At 38.8% G+C, this 25326-nt stretch overlaps 1 protein-coding gene across 9 annotated transcripts in view; it reads left to right on the top strand.

Annotated features, from left to right (window-relative positions):
- The window catches only part of ROBO2 (roundabout guidance receptor 2), an 859086-nt gene that overhangs the window by 821442 nt on the left and 12318 nt on the right, over nucleotides 1-25326 (top strand). For 6 of the 9 annotated variants that reach the window (XM_088157800.1, XM_088157803.1, XM_088157801.1 and 3 more), the window contains 4 exons: nucleotides 320-580; nucleotides 3926-4140; nucleotides 18175-18345; nucleotides 24973-25236. In XM_088157800.1, the coding sequence (XP_088013926.1) occupies nucleotides 320-580; nucleotides 3926-4140; nucleotides 18175-18345; nucleotides 24973-25236 (911 nt within the window). The remainder of the gene's footprint in view (nucleotides 1-319; nucleotides 581-3925; nucleotides 4141-18174; nucleotides 18346-24972; nucleotides 25237-25326) is intronic. The other 3 variants (XM_088157805.1, XM_088157806.1, XM_088157807.1) reach the window with 1 other exon arrangement.

Genomic DNA, 25326 nt, shown 5'->3' on the forward strand with positions numbered 1-25326 from the left:
TGATCTTGGAAGTGAGCTAGTTCATTTTTGTTGTTGATTGTGGTGTAACATTATCTAATCACCATTAACGAATGTGATAATGGGCCAGTAATTTTTCTGTTGCATATCTTGTTCAAGTTGCTTAGCTGTTGTGGGAAAAATTAAACTGACTCAGTAAGGACAATCTAAGCAATTATTACCCTATTTTCATTAAATTTTAGAACTCACACTGTGTGAAAGGTTTCCAACTGTAGCAGAAATCTTGTATACCCTCTAACCCCCTATTGTGCAGCAGAGATAAGTTTTGACATACACTAAGTTTATTTGGTTTTTATTTTAGATATGACAGTGATGGTTGGTGTCCACCTTTGCCGGTTCAGACCTACCTGCATCAGGGCATGGAGGATGAGCTTGAAGAAGATGATGATCGTGTCCCCACACCTCCTGTCCGGGGAGTAGCTTCATCTCCTGCCATCTCCTTTGGGCAACAGTCGACTGCAACCCTCACGCCTTCCCCACGAGAGGAGATGCAGCCAATGCTTCAAGCTCACCTTGATGAGTTAACAAGGGCTTACCAGTTTGATATAGCAAAGCAGACATGGTAAATGTTTGAAGGGGCCACCTCTGATCAGGGGGAAAAAAAAAAAAGAAATAATGATAATTTCTTTTTGACATAAATAATAACTGTGTTCAGCAGCATTTCCATTATGTTTCCAAAGAAGTAAAATGGAAGAAGAAATAGCAGAACTCTATTGGAAATAGTAGCAGAACTACTTCCAACACAGTTGGAAGGTCTTACCCATCCTTATGTGCTTTTTAAATCATAATACCTGGTAATATGCTAAATTTTGTCTAAAAACATGTAAAAACAGTATTTCTCCAAAATTTTGCACATGTTCAGCTAAGTAGTTAATACCCACCTCTTGGCAGCATTTATACAGTGAGAGTCCTCTCTTTTCAAGCCAGCAGAAGACAGGAATTTTTTAGGATTTTCAAAAATAATAAAGATTCTGAATTCCTGATTAAACATAATTATAATTGAATATAATATAATTATAATATTATAATTGAAATAGCAATGTAGCAGCTTTTACACTGAGTCACATGAGACTGAAGTATTTGCATCTCTTGTACTTTGACCTACTATGAGAATTTATGACTCATAGGAAAAACCCAAAAACAGCAGAAAGCAAGTTGTTAGTATTTACAGGATGTATCTAGTGTTTCAGAGTGCTTTATGCCTATTTAAAGGAAGAGCAAGCAAATACCACAGTAACATTTCCCCTGCATAACAAACAGAAGCAGTATCTTCAGGGACTGAAAAAGAACTTGTCAGCCACACCAGGCTGGGGATGTGGTGAAGGTCAGTTGCTTCCTGGATGCTCCCTGAGCAGCAGTTGTCCTTTCAAACTCTGCTACCCAGACAAAGCCCGCGACTCTCGGCGGAGCAGAGCGGAGCTGGTTACTGAATGGCACGCTGCCAGCAGAGGAGCAGCCTTTCTTCCCTGCTAAATAAAGCCACCAAGTTATTCAGCTTGAGCTCCCATAAATACATCAGGCAGGTAGGCAGGCAATGCCAAACCAAAGCCAGCTGTTTTCCCTGGACGCCGTGAAAGCCTCGGGGCTTGTCTGCAATCTGCACTCAATCAACAGGGTACCTCGGTCCCTCTGCAGCAACACACTGCCAAGCACCGAGCCCAGCCTGCCTGTGGGACAGCCCCAAATCCCAGGCAGCAGCTAGACCTGGCCTGTTGAAGGTACTGGCTTCTGAGCCAGCACACAGATGCACACCCTGCCAGCACAGGCAGTGGCTGCTGCACCGTGCAGCTGTTACCCTTCCTACGCCCTCCAAACCTCCTGACCAGTCCAGGCATGGGTAAATGGAGCAGGACGCTGCACCAAAGCCTCGTGCAGCTGGCAGGAAAGGTCTTGATCCCTTTTTGGAGAAATGAAAATTGATTGGGAACTTTCATAATGTGCTTAGGATTATACAGATTTTAATGTCGCTCTTGTGTAAGGTCACAGTAATTGAGCCTGAAACTGAAAAAACAAAACAAAACAAACAAGGACATAACCTTTCTTCATACCTTTTGGGTATTGAGCTAAATGCTGAGGGAGATTTTTGCAGACAAATAATTTTTTAAAAAATTTATTTTTATAAAATAATTTTAAATTATTTTAATGGAATTTTTTAACATACTTTTGTTGTTTGGCGGGATTTGTATCATGCTAATCAAAGGTAGTAGAAAGCCCTCCTTGTTTTGACTGGGAAGGAGTATTTATTAGTCTTCTTTTCACAGAGTTAACCTGTCCATTGTAGAGACGGGAAAACTGAACAGCAAAATGAGGCTTGTCATTTAGGTTACTGTGGGAGTAGCAACTGAGAAATACAGAGATCAGCCAACTAGGAATTTAAGAAAGAGCCCATTAGAGATTACTGGAAAAGTACATAATCATTATGGCCTTGATCCAGCAAATCACTTAAGTATATGCTTAACTATGAGTACATGAGAAATTGACTTCAATTGTTCTATCACAAGCTTAACATTAAACATATACTTAAGCATTTTGCTTGATTAGGAGCTAATCACACTGTTTATTGAGGGTTAGTTGGATGGTGGTGCCCTTTAGTGCCCCAGTGTTTTGAACACTGCGTAGAACATTAAAAACCTGGTGTCCAGGCAGAAAAGTGTTCAATAACTGTTAATCAGAAGGGGGTTGTGTGTCAGAAAGGAAGCACTTGTTCTGGAAATTAGATTCAGAATAAGCAATAAGTTAAAACCTACAATGAGGTGGAGAAAGTGGTATATAACATTTACCATGACTTTCTCATATCTGATAGATTTACATTATGAATTATTGAAAAAAACAAAACAACTCATTGAATAAAGAGAATTCATTCATGTAGGATGTGGGCAATAATTCAGCACAAAATTTCCACTGAAAATGTATTATAGCTGGGAGCCAAACAGGTGACAATTGTAATTTCTTCAGTTTTACTGATGTCCAAGCAAGAGACCAGCAGAATCCTGGATCCCATCCAGAGTGCTGCCGATTCAAATCAGGTCATGGCACCTCATGTAGAGACACCCAAGGATTCCCAAGTTAGCAGTTTCAAGCATGGTACATGCTCTTGTGCCAAGGCTAGTCGTGCCTGGCTCCCCTGGCACAGCTTGCTGTGTACCTGTTGTGCTGTGAGGAATGCTGCTCTGAAAGCTGATGGTGTTCTTTTCTCTCAGAGACCAGGCAAATCAAACTCTGAATCCCATGCTTGCCTTTGGCCATTTAGCTATCCTGTGGGTGGCTTTTTGTCTTCTTTTTTCTTTTTTTTTTTCTTTTTATGTGATTGCTGCATGCAGTAATTTCACACATGCATGCCCTAATGCTGCTGCAATTAAATCAATTAAACTTCTTGGAATAAAGCAAAATGAAAAAGCCTCGCTGATGATGCGTTAATTGGACTTGAAAATTTCTTCTGTCCTACTGGCCATTTCCTCCTCTTTAGGGTGATTTTTGCTTCAGGCACTGCATCTGTTTAAGCGGAAAGAGTGAGATTTAACTTTGGTTCAGTGTGTGATTTGCAAGGGGGAATATTGGGTGAGATACTTACATGCTAGGCTGGGATTCAGAATTGTGTTTTTCCACGGCTTTCCTACCTGATTTATGTAGCCTCTGTATCTATTGTTCTTAGTCTGTGGGAAGACAACCCTGACCTTCCCCATCCTAGAGGATTTCATCTTTATCCTTTTTATTTAAGACTGGAAAGTGTGCAGGCACTTTGGTATTAGAAGCTGTGGTGAATAACTGGACTGACTTTTCCTGATTTTGGCCTAACCGAGCACATTTTGTAAATCTACTTCAGGACTTGTTGAAAGGCTTGTGTTTTATTGACCTGGGGCTGCAGAGTCTCATCCATTCTGATAACTTTTCCTGTTTGTTTGTGTAGGCACATCCAAAGCAATACACAACCTCCTCAGGCTCCAGTTCCTCCCCTAGGATACGTATCTGGAAACCTTATTTCAGATTTGGAAACAGATGTTCCAGATGACGATGATGATGAGGATGATCTTGAAGAAGAAACTGTAGAAATCAGTAGGCCACTAAGAGGTCTAGAGCATACTCCAGGCTCCAGTATGGACAATCTAGACAGCTCTGTGACAGGTAACCAAACACAGTGACACCAGCTTGTTACTACCAGTAAGATACATCACCATTTGGACACTTGCTAAATGAAAATTTATTCCACTCGGTTTCTGTAACATTTAAAATGTTAATACTAAACACTAAAGTTTAAGAAGGATTTGGAAATACTTTGCTTTGCTGCAAAATGATAAGGAAATTCATGAATTTTAAAAAGCTTTAAAGACTTGAAAGAAAATTCAGTTATATCCTAGCTTTCATGAAAGGTTCATTCTACTAGAGAAGCAAGGCAGTTGCATAAAAAGGAGGGGGAAGACCTCAGCTTAGCAATATATATTTCATAAATCAGGAGCAGCATAAAAATGCTATCTTAAAGCACTTTTAGATATTCTGCTGGGCAAATGGTTTCCCAGATGAACACAAGGAAGTTAAAGACTTCAGAGTAAGTGTAGCTAGATCACCACAACATTTATTTCTAGAGTAAATGCAACATTTATGTAGGAAAATGTGTATTTAGAACATACTTTGTATTGCTGAATTTAGTAATTGTTTCCTTTTAGAAAAATCTGTTTAATAATTCTGACCCTCCTTCCCTCACTTCTTCCTGTCCTTTGCATGCCTTGGAAAGCTACATCATCATCAAAGGGGACATAGAAAGGCCTGTGGCAATAAACTAATGCACAGAATCTGAATGAATTAAATTGCTGTTGGTGAAATGTAGGCAGTGAAAGACTTTGTTGTTTAAAAACACAGATTTTATATGGTTGTCATGTACTTTTTGTAAGCATCGATGTAGTTCTCTTTAGGTTGAACCAGGGCCTCTATATAATGTACTGTGTCCATCACATGAAGGTGTGCTGGAGACCCAAATATCCCCAATGTCACAGTGGGTGCTGCTTCAGATTTTGATCTCAGCAGGCAAACTCTGATTGCTGGTTTTACCTTAAGGGAGACTTGTTCAGAACAACTTCCTACCATAGCACCACTGAATTCTTTCTTTGTCTGCACCTCTGCAATTCCAAGGCCTTTGCACTCATACTTAAAGATTGCTATTCTGAAAACACTGCAGGAATATGCCAGTGATGGAGCATCAACACTATCATTTTCTTCCTTGCCCTCATTGAATGAAATAGTGTGTAGCTTAATCCCACCTTCCAGGTTTTCCTTCACCCTAGAGCCAGACTGCTTGCCAATCTAATTAAGATTTAAGAATTGTATCTCTGCTGCTGCAGTTGAAATCCAGATGCAACTGAAGGCCATAGAGTTAAAATCCTTGAATTGAGGAGGTTAACTTTTTAGTGCATGAGTATGTTAACTCACTTTGCTTGAATTTCTAGTGTAATCTCCTTCAGGCTATAATTCTGCATATTTTTGCATATCTCACGAATGGCTCAGAAGCCTTACTGTTAGCAATTCACTAAGAGTTTTGCACTGGTAGAACAGCAAGAAATAAATTTTTTTAAAAATAGGTTGGTATACATTTTTCATTTGGTATATATTAATATGGCAATGCTTATGTATCTGTAAATCAGAAAATGAATGTTTCCACATTTGCATCTTCACCTCTTGGTAAAGTTTGAACTACCCTCCCTAAAGCAAATAAGGAATTATATTCCTTCTCCAAGTTGAAATTTTAGTGCTTATTAAAATCTATACTTTTATGAATAACCTTCAAACTTTTTATAATATTTTAAAATCTTGTTTAATTTTTGGAGTGTTAAATGTCTAATTGCTGAAGTGTTAAAGACTTCTTGATATTTTTGAAAGAAATTGGGCAGAATTTGATATTGTAGACTGGGAGTATACTTAAGGTGATCTAAATACACTTCCTCTCATCAGCACCACTAACTTCATGTGGCCTCATGCAGCTGAAAATTAAGGATTTTCTTTTGCTTTTACTTGTTTAATTACTAGCTGTATCTGTTCCTTGCTCTGGTTCACTGCATGGCAAGATGTGTGCTGGCACTGCAGGAAGGGAATGTGTAGCTAGAAGGGAAACAAAATTATAAACTGCCCCTATAGCACCTAGCCAACATTTAGACTGACTTAATTAAGGAATGATAGTCTGACAGAAGTACACCCAGAGTGTTAGCCAAAAAGGTCTGTAAGATGGCAAAATCTCCAAACAATTAAACTATTTCTGTTTTCCTCAGTCAATATATGGGTAAAACCTTGATTTTTGAATAGTTTGTATTTAGCTTAGTTTTTTCCTAAGGGTGGAAAGAAATTGCCTATTATACTTGAGCAAATTTTGTTTTTCAGAAGAGAATTTTAATTTTTGTTCATCTGTTTCTGTTAACTCTTCTAGGCTGTGTTTTATGGTGTTAAGGAGTGTACAGCAAATTGCTTCAGTTGTTCCCAAGCTGTTTCTCATTCTTCAATCTGATTGCTTTTAAAATACTGTAGAACAACTAAATTGTTCTTTCTTGTGCTGAGAATATATAAGCTGCTTCTTTGCAGAGCCCTCGGTGGCTTCAGCCAGCATCTTTCTAGGAATTTATAGACCATGTTTTCACTTCTCTAAACATATTTAGAAATGGAGGCAAATGAGAACAGCTGACCCAGATGAAGCAATATTTCTGTTCATTCTGAAGTGCCCTAGGAGTTCAGTGCTTGTGAGAAATCTAAATTGACATCCCTTGGTCCAGAGTTCCTGCAAACAGAGTTGCTGTGGAGGGAGCAGGGCGAGGTTCCTCACCCTGTAGTGTTAGCAAGTCTCAGCAATGCCTCAGAGATACCCACTCCTGGACTGAAATGGGGCTTTGTTCTTCATGGCTGAGCTGAGAACAAGGATTTCTTGCAGTGCCAAATGTGGGATTCTCCCAGGGGAAGTACTGGCACTGCGTGAGCCAAAGCACAAACTACTGAATCCCTCTGACACCACAGTGCTGCTCCTTTAAACTGTTTAAAAGTCAAGTTGTCTTCCAGGCCCTTGAGTTTTAGTCACAGCTAACTGAAGATTCAGACAAGGATTTAATCTGCACTATTAAGCTTTTCTCTTTGCAGGTGGCAGAGACATAATGTTGATGTGTATAATAAAGTGAAAAGAAAGGAGGAGTGCACAGGAACTGTATTTTAACATTCTCCAGATATCACAAAGAGAACTCAAAGAGGAAGGTTTAGATTAGCACATTTGTGGGAAGAAATATGAAATTAAAGACAAGGTTTTGCTTTATTCCCAGTATGGTTTGTTAGGATATTGAGTTACTGAATCTGCTTAAAAAAATAGAAAGAAGGAGTCTAAAAACACTGGTAAAATTTTTTTTCTCATTTGACTTTTAATTCATTTAGGGTTATTTTTTGCTTTCAGAGACACATTGAAATATGCTTTTTTCTTTCTCTTATGTTTAATGTTTGCCTTTATAATGAATTGCTGTGCAGAGTTATGACATGAATGGCCACAAAGAGTCCGTTGCATTATTCTACTTTAATAGACTTAATTAATTGCATATGATGACTGTAGAAGAAAGTAATTTGCTTCTCACTGAAATCACTAAGAGCAAGCCTAGGTTTTTTCAGGTCAAATTGTTATGGTTTGGGGGTTTTCTTTGCCCTCTCCTTATCTCCTCCTCCTCCTGCAGCACCAGTGAAGTTGGTAGTGAGAGCTGTTGTATCTTCAGTCCTGGTGCATTTTGACTGAGGGAAGACTTTGACTCATTAACTAGCATAGAAATTAGAGCTACCTAACTGATAGAAACTGATATAAACAGCGAGATATTCTTGTAAACAGTGCCTCAACAAATGGGTAGCAATTTTTTTTTCAATAGAGTTATATAGATCTAAATTATAAAAATCTTTGTAGATTGTGTAGCTCAGCAAGGAAGAATATCCCTTATTTGACATGTTTTGGTCTTGATTAAAAGACTCACTAATCACTGTCTATATGGAAAAAAGATGTTCCTTCACTGTGTCTGAACACAAATGGAATAATTCTCAAAAACTGCACAATATCATTTTCATGAACCATATTTTACCATGGCAGGGCTCAATATTTGTATTGATTTGCTTAGGGATACCTATTGCAAAGGATTCTATTTTATAAGCAGATAGACAGATTGCATTTAATAGGAAGAATGTGATTCATGGATTAAATATGTGCTCAGAAAATAGGAAACTGCTACTTTTTGTATCTCATAAAAATGGTAATGCAACAATTAGCAGGGTCATATTATAAAGCACAGACTTTACTCTAGCTTAATGGATCTAGGGATATGCATTCATCAGCAACGATAGATTTAGCATAAAATGACATGTAAATGAATTGATGACTGATCATAAATTAATTTTAGTGCTGAAGAAGTAATAGAGACACAGCAAGTTGCCACTTTATCATAGTGTTTTACTGCTCAGCAACATTTGAGCAACTACTTAATGTTCTATGTGCATTTCTTTTCTAACAGCTTGAATAAATTTGAGATTTTTTTGTGCCTTTCAGCAATATGGAAACCAAAAAATCTAGAAGGATAGAATGCAAACAGAAATAAATTTGGCTAAGTGACATAAATTCATTTTTCATTAGATGTTTATGAAGGTCATTAATTATCATCAGACCTGTGAAGTGCTGAATATCTACCTATGGTTTTTTCTTCCTCCCTTTTTTTAGTGTTTTCTGCCCAAAAATAAAACATTTACAACTTACAAGTTTATTCCAGGTGTATACATTTAAATATATGGGCATTTATGGTGCAGGAAAGTAAAAAACAAAGTCTAGTTTCTGGAAGTGTGATCATATTTAGATTCTGCATTCAAACACTTATATTACTCTTCCTTATTTTGATGGTACAATGACTATTGCCCTTTCTATTGTGTCACTTCCACCAAAATCAGTGGGCATTCTTGCTGTGTAATCATGACAGTGGTCAGACATATCCAAGAGAGGATAATATCTTTCTCCTGGACAAAGGCTAAAAGAATTCTGTAACTGATTTCAGCTGAAGCAGCGTCAGTCCCCAAGGATGTCACCCACACTTCAGAAACCTAGGCAGTCTATCCCTGTTCCATTAAAAAACTGCAGAGGAGCAGGGGTTTAATATGAATATGTGCTGGATGGTCTTGTAAAGGAAAACACAAGAAGTAAGCACTTAGAGGTTGGTAGATGCAGAAAAGTATCTAATGGAATTCTCAGAAGTACCAGGTTTGTTGTGAGCAGCTTTATTTCACAGGTGCATTAGACTTTTTTTATTAGTATTTTTAAGAAAAGCAACAGTACACTTTACAAAGAAAAATAGCATTTTTATTGCCAGCAAAATGCCCTTAAAAGCAGTAGCATGCAGTCTACTGGAAACTGGCACCTCTGTTTCCCTCACCTTTCCATGATAGCAAAGAAGCTTTCTGTTTGCATTAGCACCAAGAGATATTTTATGGAACAAGGAAACAGAGTTCAACTTTTCACAGGGCTGATTTTGTTCTGCATAAAGCATTTACTGCTGCTGTCAGCAAGAGTAAAATTTACAGTTGCCAGAAAGCGTAAAAACTCAAATGTGCTCTTGGAAAACACATAGTGAGCTGCATGTAAAGGAGACACTAAAAGCCTGTTTCATCCCATTTCAAAATGCACAGTTGATCTGAAAGGAACGTCAGCATCTCTTATTCTGCCTTTATTCAGAGAAAAGCAAATGTGCATCTGATTTGGAAAGCAAGACCGCTTTAAACAAGCAGTCACCACGTGTGCTGTGTTCACACAGCTGCGGGGTGGCCTGAGGTGCCCAGGCTGGGCTCCAGCACTCCCATGCCTACTGGGCAATGTCTACACCTCTGCAGGTCAGAGCAAAACGGGATTTCCTGCTGCAGCTTTTGCTGGGGAAAAGAAATTTTTTATGCAGGGAAACTGAATAGCTCAGGAATCAGTAGAAATAATGTAGAGATTTTGCCTTTAGCTCCTGGTGACACACAGCTGTAGGTTTCAGCATGTTTTGCTGACTTCAGCACCTAGAAGAAGTTTCTGTATAAAAAGTTGCTTTCAGCAACCAGAAGTAACATAGAGTGGTTTGGACTAGGAGGGACTTTTAAAGGTCATCTTGTTCCAAACCCACTACCATGGACAGGGACACTTTTCTGCAAGACCAGGTTGCTCAAAGCCCCATCCAGCCTGGCCTTGAGCACTTCCAGCATTGGGACATCCACAGCTTTTCTGGGCAACCTGTGCCAGTGCCTTACCACCCTCATGATAAAGAATTCCTTCTTTATATATAATCTAAAACTTCGCTCAGTTTGAAAATATTGCTTCTTGTCCTGTCACTGCAGGCCTTACCAGAAAGCCTCTTTCTATCTTTGTAATGACTCCACTTTAGATATTGAAATGCTGCAGGAGGATCCCCTCGGAGCCCTCTCTTCTCCAGGCTGCAGAGAACAATCCCAGCTGTCCCATCCTGGCTTCACAGAGAGGGGTTCCAACACTAATTATTGTTGTGGCTCTTCTTTGGACAGACTTGAACAGGTCCGTGTCTGCCTTGTGCCAGGGAGCCCAGAAATCGATGCAGAACTCCAGGTGGGGTCATGACATCTCAGTAAAACCCATGTCCCTGCAGGAACAGAGCTATGCTTCCAGAATGACAGGTCCCTCCTAGAACAGTTGCTGGAGGAGTGACCCATAGCCAGAGCACACTATTCCTATCCTTGCTAGTACTTGCTAATACTAATGCTAATAGAAAAACTGGCATGTCTATGAGTATGTAGAACAATAGCTGTATTCACACACAATGTCCTTTTGCAGATTTTCAGTATATTTCATACCTAAAATGAGATATTTTTTTGACTGATTAACAAAGTAAATGAAAAACAGCTACTACATATACCCTGAAAGTGTCTCACTCAAATTAACATGTGTATTGTATGTTTTGTAACAGCTGTGGTTAGCAAATGGACAAAACAATGTGAGCAAATAGAAATTAAAAGTACTTTTAAAACATCCATAGTCTCATGGACCATGACACTGAAAACAAAAAATGCTCTGTATATGGTTTTGTATGTCTCTACATAGATGATAGAATATATGACACAAAACCCTTGGGCCCTGAAATTAGTGGCACACGTGTTAAATTTTTAGCATTTAAGTATCATCCTTTGATATGTGTAGCTCTAGTTACATTTTATACTTCAGCTTGTGCTCACATATTTTGTGGAATGTGTCTATAAGTGATTGTTTGAAAATGTCCTCAATTTCATTTTCTTACATCTTCATTAAGTGTTTTATCTGTAGTATCTCTTTTCATACATCATCAGTAACTGCTGCTAAGCCTCTTTGCTCTCCACTCTCTATGATGTCCTATCACTCTTTGATTGTTAGTTCAGAAAATATCTTCTCAGAGGAAATTCAGTTTTAGTCTTCCCTTGCTGTTATCTGGGCTCCCTCACATCTGTCTGCATCAGGTCGAGTCTGTTTGGAAAATAACAGTTTTGTGTGTGCTTTTGGCAAGTAGAATCAAACTCTGTCACTCTCTGTTGCACTTAACACACTTTCTGCCTGTCAGACCTCCACAGACCTCTTTGGTTTCTTTTCTTGTATCTGAGGGGTGCATGGGTTTTTGTTATTATAGCCTGCCACTTCTCTGACATTAAAAGGTTTGGTCACTGCAGCATCACAAAATAATCCATTGTTCTTGGGCTTTGTGGTGCAGCATGCTCCTGAATTCCAGGATTCATTTATTGTACTCATGACCTATTTTTGCAGGACATTTTTAATATTTGACACCACCATTAGTTAATTAGCCTATCAATTAACCAATAGGCAGGTCACTATTGATTTACTACTTAACAATTTTAAACACAGCAATGCTTTCTTGGACATGGATTTTAAAAAGGCTACCGTAGTGCTACACATTTTATGTGAATTTACAGAAATTCAGCTTTGCTAACTGAGTAAAGTCAGGGCCATTCTCACAGGTTCACTGGGCTTTTTTTAACATATACCTGTTGGTTAAAAGCACATTTCAGGTATTTTGAGGTGGGTATGGTGCCTCTACTATATCAATGCTGTCCACACAGCACCATGCAATGCCATGCAGCAGCTCAGGTCCCAAAAGCACTCTGGTAGCTCTGCACCTCACCTGGGTTTGGTAGCTCATTTAGCAGGATTGCCCTGCTCCTGAAGTAAAATATTTGCTGCTGGGTCTTCCCTTTGCCTCCTGCTCCATTGCACCATGCAGAATGACCCTGGGACATTTTAGAAGTACAGAAAGCCACCATCTCCATCTGAAACCTTGAAAGAAACAGAATTGCAGTACTTTGAAAAAAAAAATTGACCTGAGCAATAGCTTTTGAAATTGATGGGTAGCTGATTGATGCTTGATTCATGCTTCAGAAAAAATAAAAGAAAATATAAGCAAAAAAGCAAATAAGATTTATCCTTCCTTCTCTAATTTGCTCTTTATATTTTAGTTATGTCAAGATTTCTATATTTCTTTCATGTGGTTTTTCTAGTATCTGGTTTTCTGACTGCATTTTTATTATGTTGTTATCACCTTCTTCTTCTGTAGTAGTGCTAATCCATAGTTAGAAGGTACCATTGGGCCAACACTGGTCTAGCAACTGACTCAGTGTTAAATCTGAGTATATGTTAGCTCTGCTCTTGAATCTTAAATATTTCTAACCTTTTAAAGCCCTTACTTTAATCTACTAGAGTGAATTACTTTACATCAGCTATTTTTAGGCCATTACAACTGCTGATTTATTTTAAGGTTTTAATTGACAAAATTACATGGTGCCAGTCTTGTTCTGAACAGCTCTTGAAGCCCAGGTCTGACTTTAGCCATATCTACTGAGACTTACATATATGCAGTCCAAAATTAAGACTTGGTTTGGCAAATATCAAACTAGACACTGATTTGCAACAAGTCAAGTAAAACAAAAACACCAAAACCAGCCACAATCAATTCAATCACAGGAAAAAAACCAAACATTAGTTTTCAAAAGAATTTACTGTGGAGCCTTTGCATTTGTAGAGAATATGTATTATTTTGTTTACAGGAGCAAAGCTTCATGGGGCAAGCCACAAATGAGATCCTAACTAGCTCTGATAGTGTTCTGTTGTACCAAACTGTCAGATAAATTTTGGGGTTTGTGTTGTGAAAGGACACAATTAGTGGGTCTTTAAGCTTTAGATTAATATTGCTCTTTTGTGCCAAGCTCTTTCAAATGAATTTTGGTTTTCCTGTTGAGAAAGGACGTATTAAGCGGGTCTTTAAACTTTAGGTGGACAAAGAGTATCAAACGTGCACCACTCACTAGCCCCCTACATTTGTTTTTAGGTTCAATGGTAAATGGATGGGGTTCTGCGTCTGATGAGGACCGTAACTTTTCTAGTCATAGATCTAGTGTAGGTAGCTCCTCAGATGACTCCATCTTTACCAGCGGCACTTTTGCACAAGCACTGGTTGCAGCAGCAGATAAAGCTGGGTTTAGGCTGGATGGAACCAGCCTGACAAGAACAGGTTTGTAGACTCAAAGTTGATGCTCTCTGCATGAAGGGTGTCTCTGCCTATCGTTCTCTCAGCGAAACTGTGTCTCACACTTGTCTAACGTGCATGGGGTAAGGTGGATGGAGATGCTTTTATCGGTGTTTTTTAGATGAAACCTCACATTATGTTTCATTTTTAGCGATTTGAAGTAGTGAATAGCACAAGCTTTTAATATGCACCTTTGGTCTGCTGCGGTTCCCCTCAGTGCTGACTCTGCTCTGGATATCCTCATTTAATATTTAACTGAAGAGATTACTAATTCTGCCTTGCAGCCTTTGATGATTTCTGTTTCTGAAAATTCTCCTCACAATCATTCACTTTTCCAGTGATGAACATCACTTTTAAACTATTATCTCCATCCCTGCTCTTCTGTTGCATTTCATCTTGCAAAAGTGTGTTTTTCTGTGGAGTTTTGCTGAGCATGGGGTGAATTGGTGTGCTTTGATTGTTAACAATACAAACTGTTTAAAGCTTAATTAATAGCTGATTTTAAAAATCCTTAATTCAAAAGTTAATATATTTTGATAACATTTAATTTTGGTTATGCCAACTGAATCTGCCAAGTAAAATGTAACACAGGTAAAGTGGATATATTTGAAAACAGCCAATCTTCTGAAATTAATTAATCAAAACTAAATATACTTTAGTTCTTATTTTTAAAGCTCCATATGTTTTATTTATATTAAAAATATAAAAAAATATTATCTTTATTCTTGTAAAAAAACGATACATTTGCATTTCCTTAGTCTTGTCAAAATAGCAACAATAACTAATTATTTAAGTCCACGAATCTAATAGCAGAGTATGAACTTGGGTCATATTTTTTGTTATGCCTCCTCAGCTAATTCTGGATAACAGGTCCCTCCCATAATATTCTTATCATTTAAATTTTTTAGACTATTAGTCTGGTATGAAGTCTCTCCTTTAGTACAATGTATGCATTTAATAAAAAATCTCACATGTTGGGGATGAAAACTGTAGGCTTTCTGCATGCAATCACTTCATGGCAAGGACTGCCTTTTAGGAACATTAGGAATAAAGGAAAGAGTTGGTGGCAAAGTCCTAAAATCCAGCTTTTTTCAGATCACTGTGACTTTTACCACTGGCTTTGGTCAGACAGAGTCATCCTTCAAAGATTTTTTCACCACAGCTGAAGCCCTCAGTTGTTTCCTTCTATTAATGGAAAGCAGAGTAAATGTGTCTTATCACTAAAAAAAAAAAAGGAAAAAAAAGAAAGCAAAGCAAAACAAGAAAACTCATGTACACCTTAACTTACCTAGTATGGCCTTAATTTATCTAGTATGGATACATCTGGGCAAGTTATAACTTAAAATATACTGAAGAGTCTCACAGGTTCTGAATGAAAGGAGCAAATATTTTCCTTTTTTTTTTTTTTCTGGTGGTGTTTGCTCCAGTTAAAGTTAATGCAAAATTACGGTCACTTACATCAAACCTTTGAGAAGTGCAATTTCCACCACAAACACGCTCCTAACAGAAGTAAATAACCTTAGAATAAATATGATTTTTTTTTATTGTAGCTATGCGAATGGAAACTACAAGAAAAGGATGAGAGCCCTCTTGTCAGTATTTTCCTATCTTGATTAGGTCACAAATGCACTTAAAGTGAGGATGTGTGTAATTCCTCAGACAGACCATTAGAACATAGGGTACAAAAAAGGATCCAGCAGTTGTGGTAGAGACTTTATGATTATTACCCTCTTACTCTCTTAATGACCCAACAGGCAAAATGGAAATAAAATGAAAGCCCACATGCAAACAAACAGCCCTCCCTTCTTTTCCTCACAGAAACCTCAGCGAATGGAAGCGCTGCCCCTGCTCGCTGCAGTGCCATTAGGATGTGTCACCTGGCAGGGCAGGGTGGCGTGGTCAGACATCCCCGTTACAGCCCTGCAGCCCCCAGAGTGCAGCACGGTGTCTGGCAGTGCAGAAACAGCAGTGTTACCCTGCTCATTGCTCTGGAGGGAGCCTGATGGTCCTGACTCTGTATTCATCTGCAGTCTGGACAGTTATTTTCACCCATTTAGAGCAGCTGTGAAATGCTCTCAGCAGTAGATACTAAAGGAGATGTCCAGCTTGATAGCCTCATGTGGGAATGTTTGATTGCCAAGCGTGAGAGGCACTGGTGAATCCAGATGCAATGTGTCTCTCCCTGCCAGACACTTTGATTCCAGTTTCCAGAAGCCATCATGTGATTTGCCATGAAGTTCAAACAGCTTTCCTTTTTAACACTCTTGGGAAATTAAATCAAGAATTAGTGGATTCATCCTTGTCTCCACTTAAACACACTAAATCTGCTGCAGAAAGTCTGACACTGCTCAGCAGTACTTACTGGAAGGGCTGCATACAAATACAAGATGGTGTAATCAGTTGTTAAGTGCATTGAAAAATGTGCTGTGGGAGTCTGCACATCATTTGTGATTGCCCCATGTATGATTTAGGTCAGTGCTATTTATTTTCCCTCATTTTCGTAAAGCGATAAAAGAGAATGTTTGGTTCTATTTCTTTTTAAACCAGCATTCTGAATGAATAATCATATTTCTTTAGTCAAAAGAATAAGTGTGAAGAATCTGCATCCTGCACTCACTAGTTGCACTTGCATGTTGTGAGTTTATTTTTGCAAAACATCTGTGCAGCGTGCCGTGAGCTGGGATGGAATTTCAGACTCACATCCGAATTTCTTTGTATTAGGAGTCTTTTTCTTATTTTTATTTTTAAATGAAATTTTAATATTTTGCCTGTGTTCATCTGCTGTGTTATCCTTATCCACGAAACAAGGGCTTGATCACTTGTCTTTGTCTGGCTGCAGGTGTGCCAGCTATAGAGGTTAATGTCCCCAATGCTTAGTCCTTGCTTTCTCCCAGCTCCAGAATTAGCTACTTGGGTAGGTGCTCTGTAACCCAATTTCAGTTAAAAATGAGCTAGGTTAGCAAAGGCATTGTTTTCAGACCATATAAATTAAATTGGGCTATTTTGTTTGGTTGGTTGGTTGTTGCTGGTTTTTTGGGGTTTTTCTTTTTGGTTTTTTGGGGTTTTTTTTTTGCTTTTTTGTTTATGTTTTTGTAGAGGAGGGTTAGGGAATGTCTGATAGCTGGCAGAGATGTGCAGCTGAGGACAAGCCTGCCTGAGAGCAGTGCCCTCCCCAGGGTGCACAACAATCAGAAGGCAGAAGATCAAGCCAGAGACAGTCACGAAATCTCTGAAGTCAAATAGTGAAATATTACCCTAACATGTATGTATTAATGTGAAGTAACATGTTAGAGAGATTATGGTTACTTTTTCCCTTTGCCCTCTTAGCACTGAGAATGTTTCCAACAGGATGCTGAGCTGCATATTACTCCCCATTAGGCTTTTCTAGATCAGGTTGTATGTGACAGCATGGTGGAAGTAAGCACACCTGTTAAAAGGTTTTACTAGAAAACATAACTCATTGCAGGGCAGACCATGGCTTAAGTTAACCAGAGGATAAAAAGACCTCCTTCCTATCATGGGTCCAGTTGACCAGAAAAATTGTAATAATCCATTTTGCCACTTTCTATAATATCTTACATTATTTGGGCCTAGAGCAGCACTGAAAGAGCAGAATTTTGGACTGGCTTATGCATTTTTTCACTGCAGATAGCATTAAAATATGTAAGAACTTTAATTACCAATTCTGAATTAAGATGTTAACATCTCCAAAATTTTGCAGAAACGACATATACATGAACAAAAGAAAGTCAAAGATGGTGATTTTTAGTTCTCATCAGTTATCATTAAATATTAAGTCTAGTTAACAGAATAAAAATATCATAATAAGAGGAAGTGAATGTAGTAAATGAACTGTGCTCTTTAAATTCCAAGGCTTTTAATCATCTGCTCTATAGAACAGCATCAAAGATATTTCTTTAAGAGAAATCATATAGCTTGAATAGTGTGTATATATATATATACACAACAGATATTAAAAAAATATATAAATAAATCAATAAATCTGAGGTCAGAATATATACTTTTTAACAAATAAAAGTGCTAAAAATTAACTGGAAAATTTTAGCATTTAAATATAACCCCATTTTTTATTTCTTGAGAAAAGAGAGCCCTTAAATATGCAGTGCTACAATGCTACATAGCTTGCAAAATCAGTTATGTTTATCTCGCTGGAGTTACTCCAGATATACAGTGCATATGGGAGCCCCTAAAATGAGAATCTGGCTCAGAAAACATGAAAGTGGAAGGCAGGAGGAGATAAATTTGATATGATTGCAGAACTGTTTTCCTTCCCTGTTCAAGGCTGAGGAGTTGTTATGACACATCTGTTCAGTACACAGAGCAGGTAGGAGTTGCATGACATACAGTAGTTTTATCACAACAGATGGAATAATTTTAATTATAAAAGTTAAAGGCAAAAGAATGCCAAGTTTCTCTTTTTGTGGTGTGTCTTAAAGCAGTTGTTATTGGTACTTTGAGGGGACACTTGCCTGCCTCTGAGAATTAGACCTGATTTATTGTTTTGGAGCAGACATTAATAGAGCGATAACATTTTTTCATCTGGTTTCTCTCTCTGTTTTGTTTTGGGTTTTTTTTTTTTCTTCTTCTTTAGGCAAAGCATATTCTTCCTCTCAGAGACCTCGGCCAGGCAGTCCTTTTTCCACTGACAGCAACACCAGTGCAGCTGCCAACCAGGGTCAGAGGCCGAGGCCCACGAAGAAACACAAGGGCGGACGTTTGGAGCAGCCCCCTTTGCCTCATCGCCGGGAGGGAATCACGGACGGTGAGTGCTGGGGGAGCACAGCCTGCAGCAGGCAGGTGTGCACAGCAGCAGAAGGCAGAGCCATCTCTTCAGGAGTGTAGGTTACAGTCAGTCACTGCTCTGGTGGAGCTGGGGTGCCCAGGTTGCCGGGTGAGCAGTGTTGTGGGGCTCGGGTGGATGTTTGAGGAGCCTTTCCCCTTTTCTGCTCTGAATATATCATCATCTCTTAGGGTTTCTCAGATCTCGATATAAATCTTACCCCAAAATAACTGTGTTGCATATGAGTTGACATTGAAAAATGGCCTGTGAGTGAGTTTACATTTTATGAAAGTAGCCACCACTAGCAGTAGCTCTACGTCATGAATTCCTAAGGAAAAGCAGAGAGCTGCTCCCGCAGGACTTGTTTGGTTTGTGCTGGCTTTGACAGACACCCAACAGCTACAGCAACATGTGCCATGTTTTCCCATGATTCTGCCTCACCTCTTGTCTGTGCTGCTTCAGTCCTGACATCCACTGACCTCAGTGACTGTGTCTCCCTCTTTTACATCTCCACTTCTCTCTTACAACTACTTCCCATCTGGAAATTTCAGTTCAGTTCGAATGTCTGTTCTGCTCTTCTAATAATTAAGATCAGCTCTGTCTTCCATTTACCTTGTCTACCCTTCTTGAGTCTGGCAAAAGACACAGTTAGTGCCTGTTAGTTTTTGAGGAAGACTGGATAGGAAGGTGGCCAGCTGACTATCTTCCCCTCGTTTCTTCTGACCCCTGGCCTTGAATCTGTAGGTGTTGAAATGATCAGTGTTCACCAAAGGGGTTATTGTTACATCTCCTGCTCTATGGCTCATTCTGTCTCATTCTCACTGTGATATTATTTGTAGAAACAGCTTGAAGTAGCTTACATTCCGCTCCTATGGATCCTAGTTCCTTTAAACATTAATTCCCTCCCCTTGTGGATATATTACAGAGGCCTCTCTTATTACACAGAGCCATGGAATAGATTTGTCTATGAGAACAGTAACTGGAAAATTATGGATGGCACTTGTAGTGCTGGCCATACTCTTGCTGAACATGTTTTGTTAACTCTTCTGAGTGCCATATCCTGTCACTCTGAACTGTGAGCATCTTAGGCCACAAATTCTGTGTCCATGTGAGTTTATAGTGCACTCAGTATGGTGGACACTAATCCTTCTGCTTCTGCACAGAATTGCAGACAGAAGTGCTGCTACAGAATTGTTTTCCTTGTGCTACAGAAGTGTTTTACAATAGTGTGGGTGCCAGAAAATTAATGGGGATCCAGTTCAGGCCATGAGACAGATGGAAGTGGGGCTCCTCACAGAGTGACTCCATCATAAAATTTAGCATTGCTCTAAATTAGTGAAAGAGATCCAATTTTAAGATTCACTTTGAAGGAGAAAACTCTTTCTGGCCTTTTATTTATCCTTTATAAAACACTAAACTCACTGGAGTTTCTTTCATATATTTAAATCAGAATACCAGTGATATACTATTTCCTTCAACCTCTCAGACATAGGCAATAACCATAACAGCTTTCGGATGCCATTAGATTAATATTTGTCTTTTATAAACCTAGTTAAAGTCCTTGCTATATGTTGCAAAAAATTTATAATGTCCTGGAGCAATAGAGGAACAGTTCCCATCCTGTATTAACACAGGAACAAATAAACAAACACAAATGGTACAGTTTTCCGCTTCAACTCCTACTGAATATGAGTCATTAAAGTGTAATGTCAAGTCTGAGTCATAGTTAAATTTGCTAAAGATCATTTGTCAATTAAGGAAGATAAAAGTTGCTGCTGCCACCTGCATGTATGTAAACAATTGAATTTAGGAATCTCTGGTCTGCAGAAATTAAACATGCTAACTAGGTGCTTTCTGTGGAATATTGCAGTGAGCTTTACAAAGACAGACAATAAATACCACCATGCTTAAGCTATAGCTAGAAAGAGCTAGTAGGAGAGCCTCAGATAAGTCTAGCGATTCCAAGCCCTAATCCAGGCCAGTCCATTCAGCCCTGGGCCATCCCGATTTCTGTGAAAAGCATCACTGTACATTTTCTCCGGTTTTTCTGATGTCTCCAGTCCATTCCCTTATAACTGCTTCCTCTTGGATTTGTCTTGTGAGAATAGACTCGGTTTGCCAGTTGTTTTCAAATTCCCCAGTTGGATGAGTCCTGGTATCCTGTGTTTGTCTCATCACATACCGGATGTCTGTCATTTTCAATTTTCATTGACCAAGAAAGCTCCAGCTTTCTCTGCCCATTCCCATACACATCCTGAATGCTTCCTCCTTGTTAACTGTAACCATGTGGGACAGTGCAAAAGACCTAAGAAACTGTAATATTTAACACATAGCACACACATCTCAGACCGTGTAAGCATTTGAGGGTTCAACTTCATGCTTAGTTTTGACAGCAATCCACACAAATCCCCTAAAACCCTGCTTCTTCATTTCCTTCAGCTGCAGGTCAGAAGCCTCTAGAGACAGACTCTAGATGGAGTTTTCATATTTGTCTTGCTGTACAACCTTTTTTTTCACTTCCACATCCTGAAAGACTGTGGAGACATCAGCTAATCCACAGAGGAAGAATATGTTATGAATCCCTCAGATGGCCAAAACTTTCATTCCGAGCTCACAGTCCACCATTTAAAAAAACAACAAAAAAAACCAAAACAAACAAACAAAAAAACCCAAAAAACCAAAAAACAAAACAAACAAAAAACCAACAAAACCAACAACAACAACAAAAAAAAAAAACACACACACACAAAAAAAAACCAAAAAAAAAAAAAAAAACAAACAGGAGGGATTTAGTGTTAGTACTCAAGGAATAATTTGTTTTCCTAGAAACAATGTAGTCATGAATTGCAAAACAGTGGATTCTGTCATATAGTTTGCAGCATGGTAACTCTGTGACTGAAGTTAAAAGCCCTTCCTGAGCTTAGCACAACATGCAAAAAAAAGCCAAAAAGGAGGTAGAAAGGAAATATGCTTAATGTTTGAAAAGGAGAATTGGAGGACTTGTTACCATGCCTTGCTACTAACTTCCTACTTTGATACTATGTATTAAAAATAACTTTTAATGTCGAGAAAATACTTACCTTATGATGCTAGAAAGTGTTTCAGAGGCTTATTAAATGTCACATTAATTATCACCCCTAGGAGAAGAAATCACTGACACAGGTAGAAAGGTGTGTCCCTGTAGTTGTAGGTTCCTTAACTTGCTGCTTTTTCCAGTTAATAATTAGAGGCTGTGCCAAACCTTGGCTGGTGCTTGAATCATTTAGCTAATGCTCTGTCTTCTAAAGAAGGGCTGGAGTAATCCCAGACTGAATATCCATCTCCCCCTTATCAGGCACTCTGATGTCCTACAGCTCCTCAATCACAATCTCTCCATTACTAAATCAATAAGACCATCACCTCCCCACCAATGCACTTATGAATTGCCTTGCAGGTTTGATAATCCTGCCATTAAAGGCTTCAAAATGAAAGTCTGGTGACATCCTACTGACCTAGAAAGTTCCTAGCTCAGTGCAGGCTTTCAGGTATTTTCCCTACCACCTGGACAATAAATGGGATTTAGATGGAAGTAGTGTGAATCAGTGTTACCACTCTGTGTATCCTCACTGAAAATCCCACTGAAGTCCCTACATTTCTAAATTCAGAACTTCTCTGAAGGGATTGACATGATGGAATGATTGACATAATTGCCTTTATGTGGTAATAAGTCTTCCTGTGAGGATCTGAGACTTCTAACTCAGCTGACATCTGTTGTCCCTTTAGCAGGGGTAGGAAAGCCAAGGCAAGGCCAGACTAATCTCAGTGGTGTTGGAGGAAGAAATTCATGACTCCACCAGATACATGGGTTCTTTCTATCAACCCAGGCAAGAGAGCAGAAAATATTTAGTTATTTACTAAGGCACAAGATTTACAATGCAGGTTGTAAATTGTAGGGCAAATCAAAAGCCACATTTCCAAATGAAGCTCTTTTCCAGCATCTTTTATTAAAAAGGACAGGTAGGTGTTGCTGTGGCTGTCAACCTGAGTAAGGAGGTGAAAAAACAAACAGTTTAGTCAGGTGCTGTTTGGCTACAATTAGTAACTGTTCTTACAGATCTTCTCTGACACATGTAACACAGTTCAGTAAATTTGTACTCAGGCCAGAGCCAGTTGATGTTAATTCCGAAGTACCTGTAGTTCTTCTAGAATTCTGTGAAGCTTCATTACAAGATAAATTTTATTTTTCTCTTCAACTCATCCATAGGTTGAAAGCACCCAGGGAAATTTGTGAACATGGTGTTTCATTTCACTTCTATGCATAAGTCAGTCTTTATGCTTGTTTTGTGGATGGATAAAAGCAATAATCAGGTTAAAAGTAGATCAACGCCATAACTCTACAGTAATTCCAGGAGTTGCAGCCAGCTCTAGAACATGCAGTATAGTTTAAGTACAAGCCTTCTTTCCTTTTAAGTATCTAATTAATAACAACTATTAGACAGCAATTTCTGAAGTAGGGTAGTCTGTTTAAAGTTTAATACTGCAATAATTTTAACTAATTTTTTTTCTATGCTACCACTTGAAAATTTTGCTTATATTGAATGGTAAATATTGTATCTGGGAAATTGCATAGTCCAATGTCATGTTATGCCTGTGTTTATTGGATTCAATGCATCTCCACAAAGTGCTTGTAAATCACAACTTCAGTAATCTCTATTTCAGATTGCATAAGCAGATGCCAGTGTTGTGGTTCTGTACATTAACTGGTTATGATCGCAATAAAATCAATTATAAGAAATGCCATTTTGGAAGCCAGCACTATAAAGCAATTTTAACATTGGCAAGCTCCCATACCCTCCTGCTTCCACCTCCAGTAACTCAAGTGTAGTCATTGTCATGAAAGGTCGCATCTATATTCATAACGAAAAATTTCTCAAATAAATTAGTGCTGAACATAAAGCAGGCACCAGGCTCACTGACAGATTATTAAAAGGCTGCTCTTGCCAGAGGGTGCTTATCTTAATCTGGGGCATAGCACTTCAGCTGTGAGCAAAGGGGCAGGAGCATCACTGGATACAACTTTTTTTCTCTTGCAAACACAAATAGCCTGCACATCCTCATTTATCTGTACAAGACAGTATTAACTGGAATGACATCTCAGTGACTTTGGAAGCATTTCTGCTCCATATGTGAGGTATAAGTATCACCTCTAACAGCAAGGACATGAAAAAATTCTCTGTAGCATTATATAAAGCATTATATAAAGCTGGATTAGAGACTTTGAAATAAACTCCCTCCAAAGGCCTCCTGACCAATTTATAAAATGAATTTCAGTTGCACTGGAGTTATAAACATCTGACTTCCCTGCAGGCAAAACAGAAGTTTACTTTTCCATCCCTGTTACTCTGAGCCAAGTTCAATTCCTTGATAAACCTTCCCAACACAGTAACATAGAAAGGACTAGAAAACAGGTCAGACTGAAATCTATCATAAGCTAACATAGGTTTTTGTGAAGTTGATGTGGCTGCAGAGATTTATTTGGGCTATCCATTACCCCAAAATAGAATTACCAAGAAGTGTTCCTTGTCTAAAATGGGTATATGATATGGAAGAATTTTCTTTATGATAGTAAAGGTGCTTTCATTTTCTGATTTTTTTTCTTTTAAATAATCTGGACTATTGTGAGTCTATCATATAGTTAACATGAAAAAGTTGCATTTAGAATTAGAATTATCCTGAGTCTATAATTACCTTGGGTCCTGGACTAATAAAAAAGTGAGCTTTTGCCCCCACAAATGTGTTTAGAAGGTTGACCTTCAATTCTACAAGCATCTTAGTAGTCCAAGTCAAAAACTTGGACAAGTCAAAAAAAGGACAGAAGTCAAAAAAAGGACAGAAGTTGTTAGAGACTAGGCAAGTGTCTCTCTGTTATCTGAAATTGTGATTTAATTGGTTATATTTGAAAGACTGCTAAACTTAACAATGGTCATCCTCTAGTCTCTGAATAGTCTAGCTCTTCATTTCGTTGACTAAAATGCTCAGCCATTGTTTGGTGGTTCCATTTAAACACATTGGTCAGAGATGTACTGATGCTTTTCCAATGACAGTAGGTTTCATAATTTTTCCCAATATTTGGGGCATTTTATTCACTTTGATGAAGTTCTATATTAGATTTTGAATTTACACCTCGAGCTGAAAGTGTAGCCCAAAAACAGGATGAAGCAAGCCCCAGTATGGTGGAGGGAAATTGTCAACTGACAAAGGTCAGTTTTCCAGAGCGTTTCTTAATTCCTTGCTTTTAGTAAGAAAAACAGCTGGAGTACACTCCACAGAAAATAAGTCCTATGGCTGGAAGTGTAAGTTAGGGATCAGAGTCTAGGGATTTTTATGGAAGTTAGAAAGAGGTAGAAACAGAGCAACCAGAATAAAGAGCTAGTGGAAGTCAAAACCCTTTTCTGATTAACATGAAATTTCCTCCTTTTAAAATCGAACTGTTTAGCTGCTCGTACCATTTGCAAGGTACATTTCTTTCAGCATCGAAAACAGACCTTCTGTTTCAATTAAAAAAACCAACAACAACAAAAAAAAAAGATAAAAAACCCAGTTCACCTGAATGTTATTCACGTTTTTTAGATCTTCCACCACCACCCGACCCACCCCCTGGTCAGGGTTTAAGGCAGCCCATAGTGCCCGGCCAGCGCGGAGGCTCTGCCGAGAGGAAGGGGAGCTCTCTGGAGAGGCAGCACGCAGCAGCCAACGTAGATGACACAAAGAGCTCCCTGGACCGGCCCGCTAGGACATCACTAGAGTGGCAGCGGCAAGCCCAGGAGTGGATAAGCTCTACAGACCGCCAAGAGGATTTCAGGAAAGCCCAACACAAACAAGCCTTCGGATCAGGTGTGTGCGCGCTGCACCGGCCGAGGCGAGGCTGCTGCACCCCTCTGCTGAGGGGTTCTGTGCCTGGCAGGGCTCTAGGGTCACCTCACA

This window comes from Sturnus vulgaris, chromosome 2, assembly GCF_052056855.1.
Source record: "Sturnus vulgaris isolate bStuVul1 chromosome 2, bStuVul1.hap1, whole genome shotgun sequence".
Lineage (NCBI taxonomy): Eukaryota > Metazoa > Chordata > Aves > Passeriformes > Sturnidae > Sturnus > Sturnus vulgaris.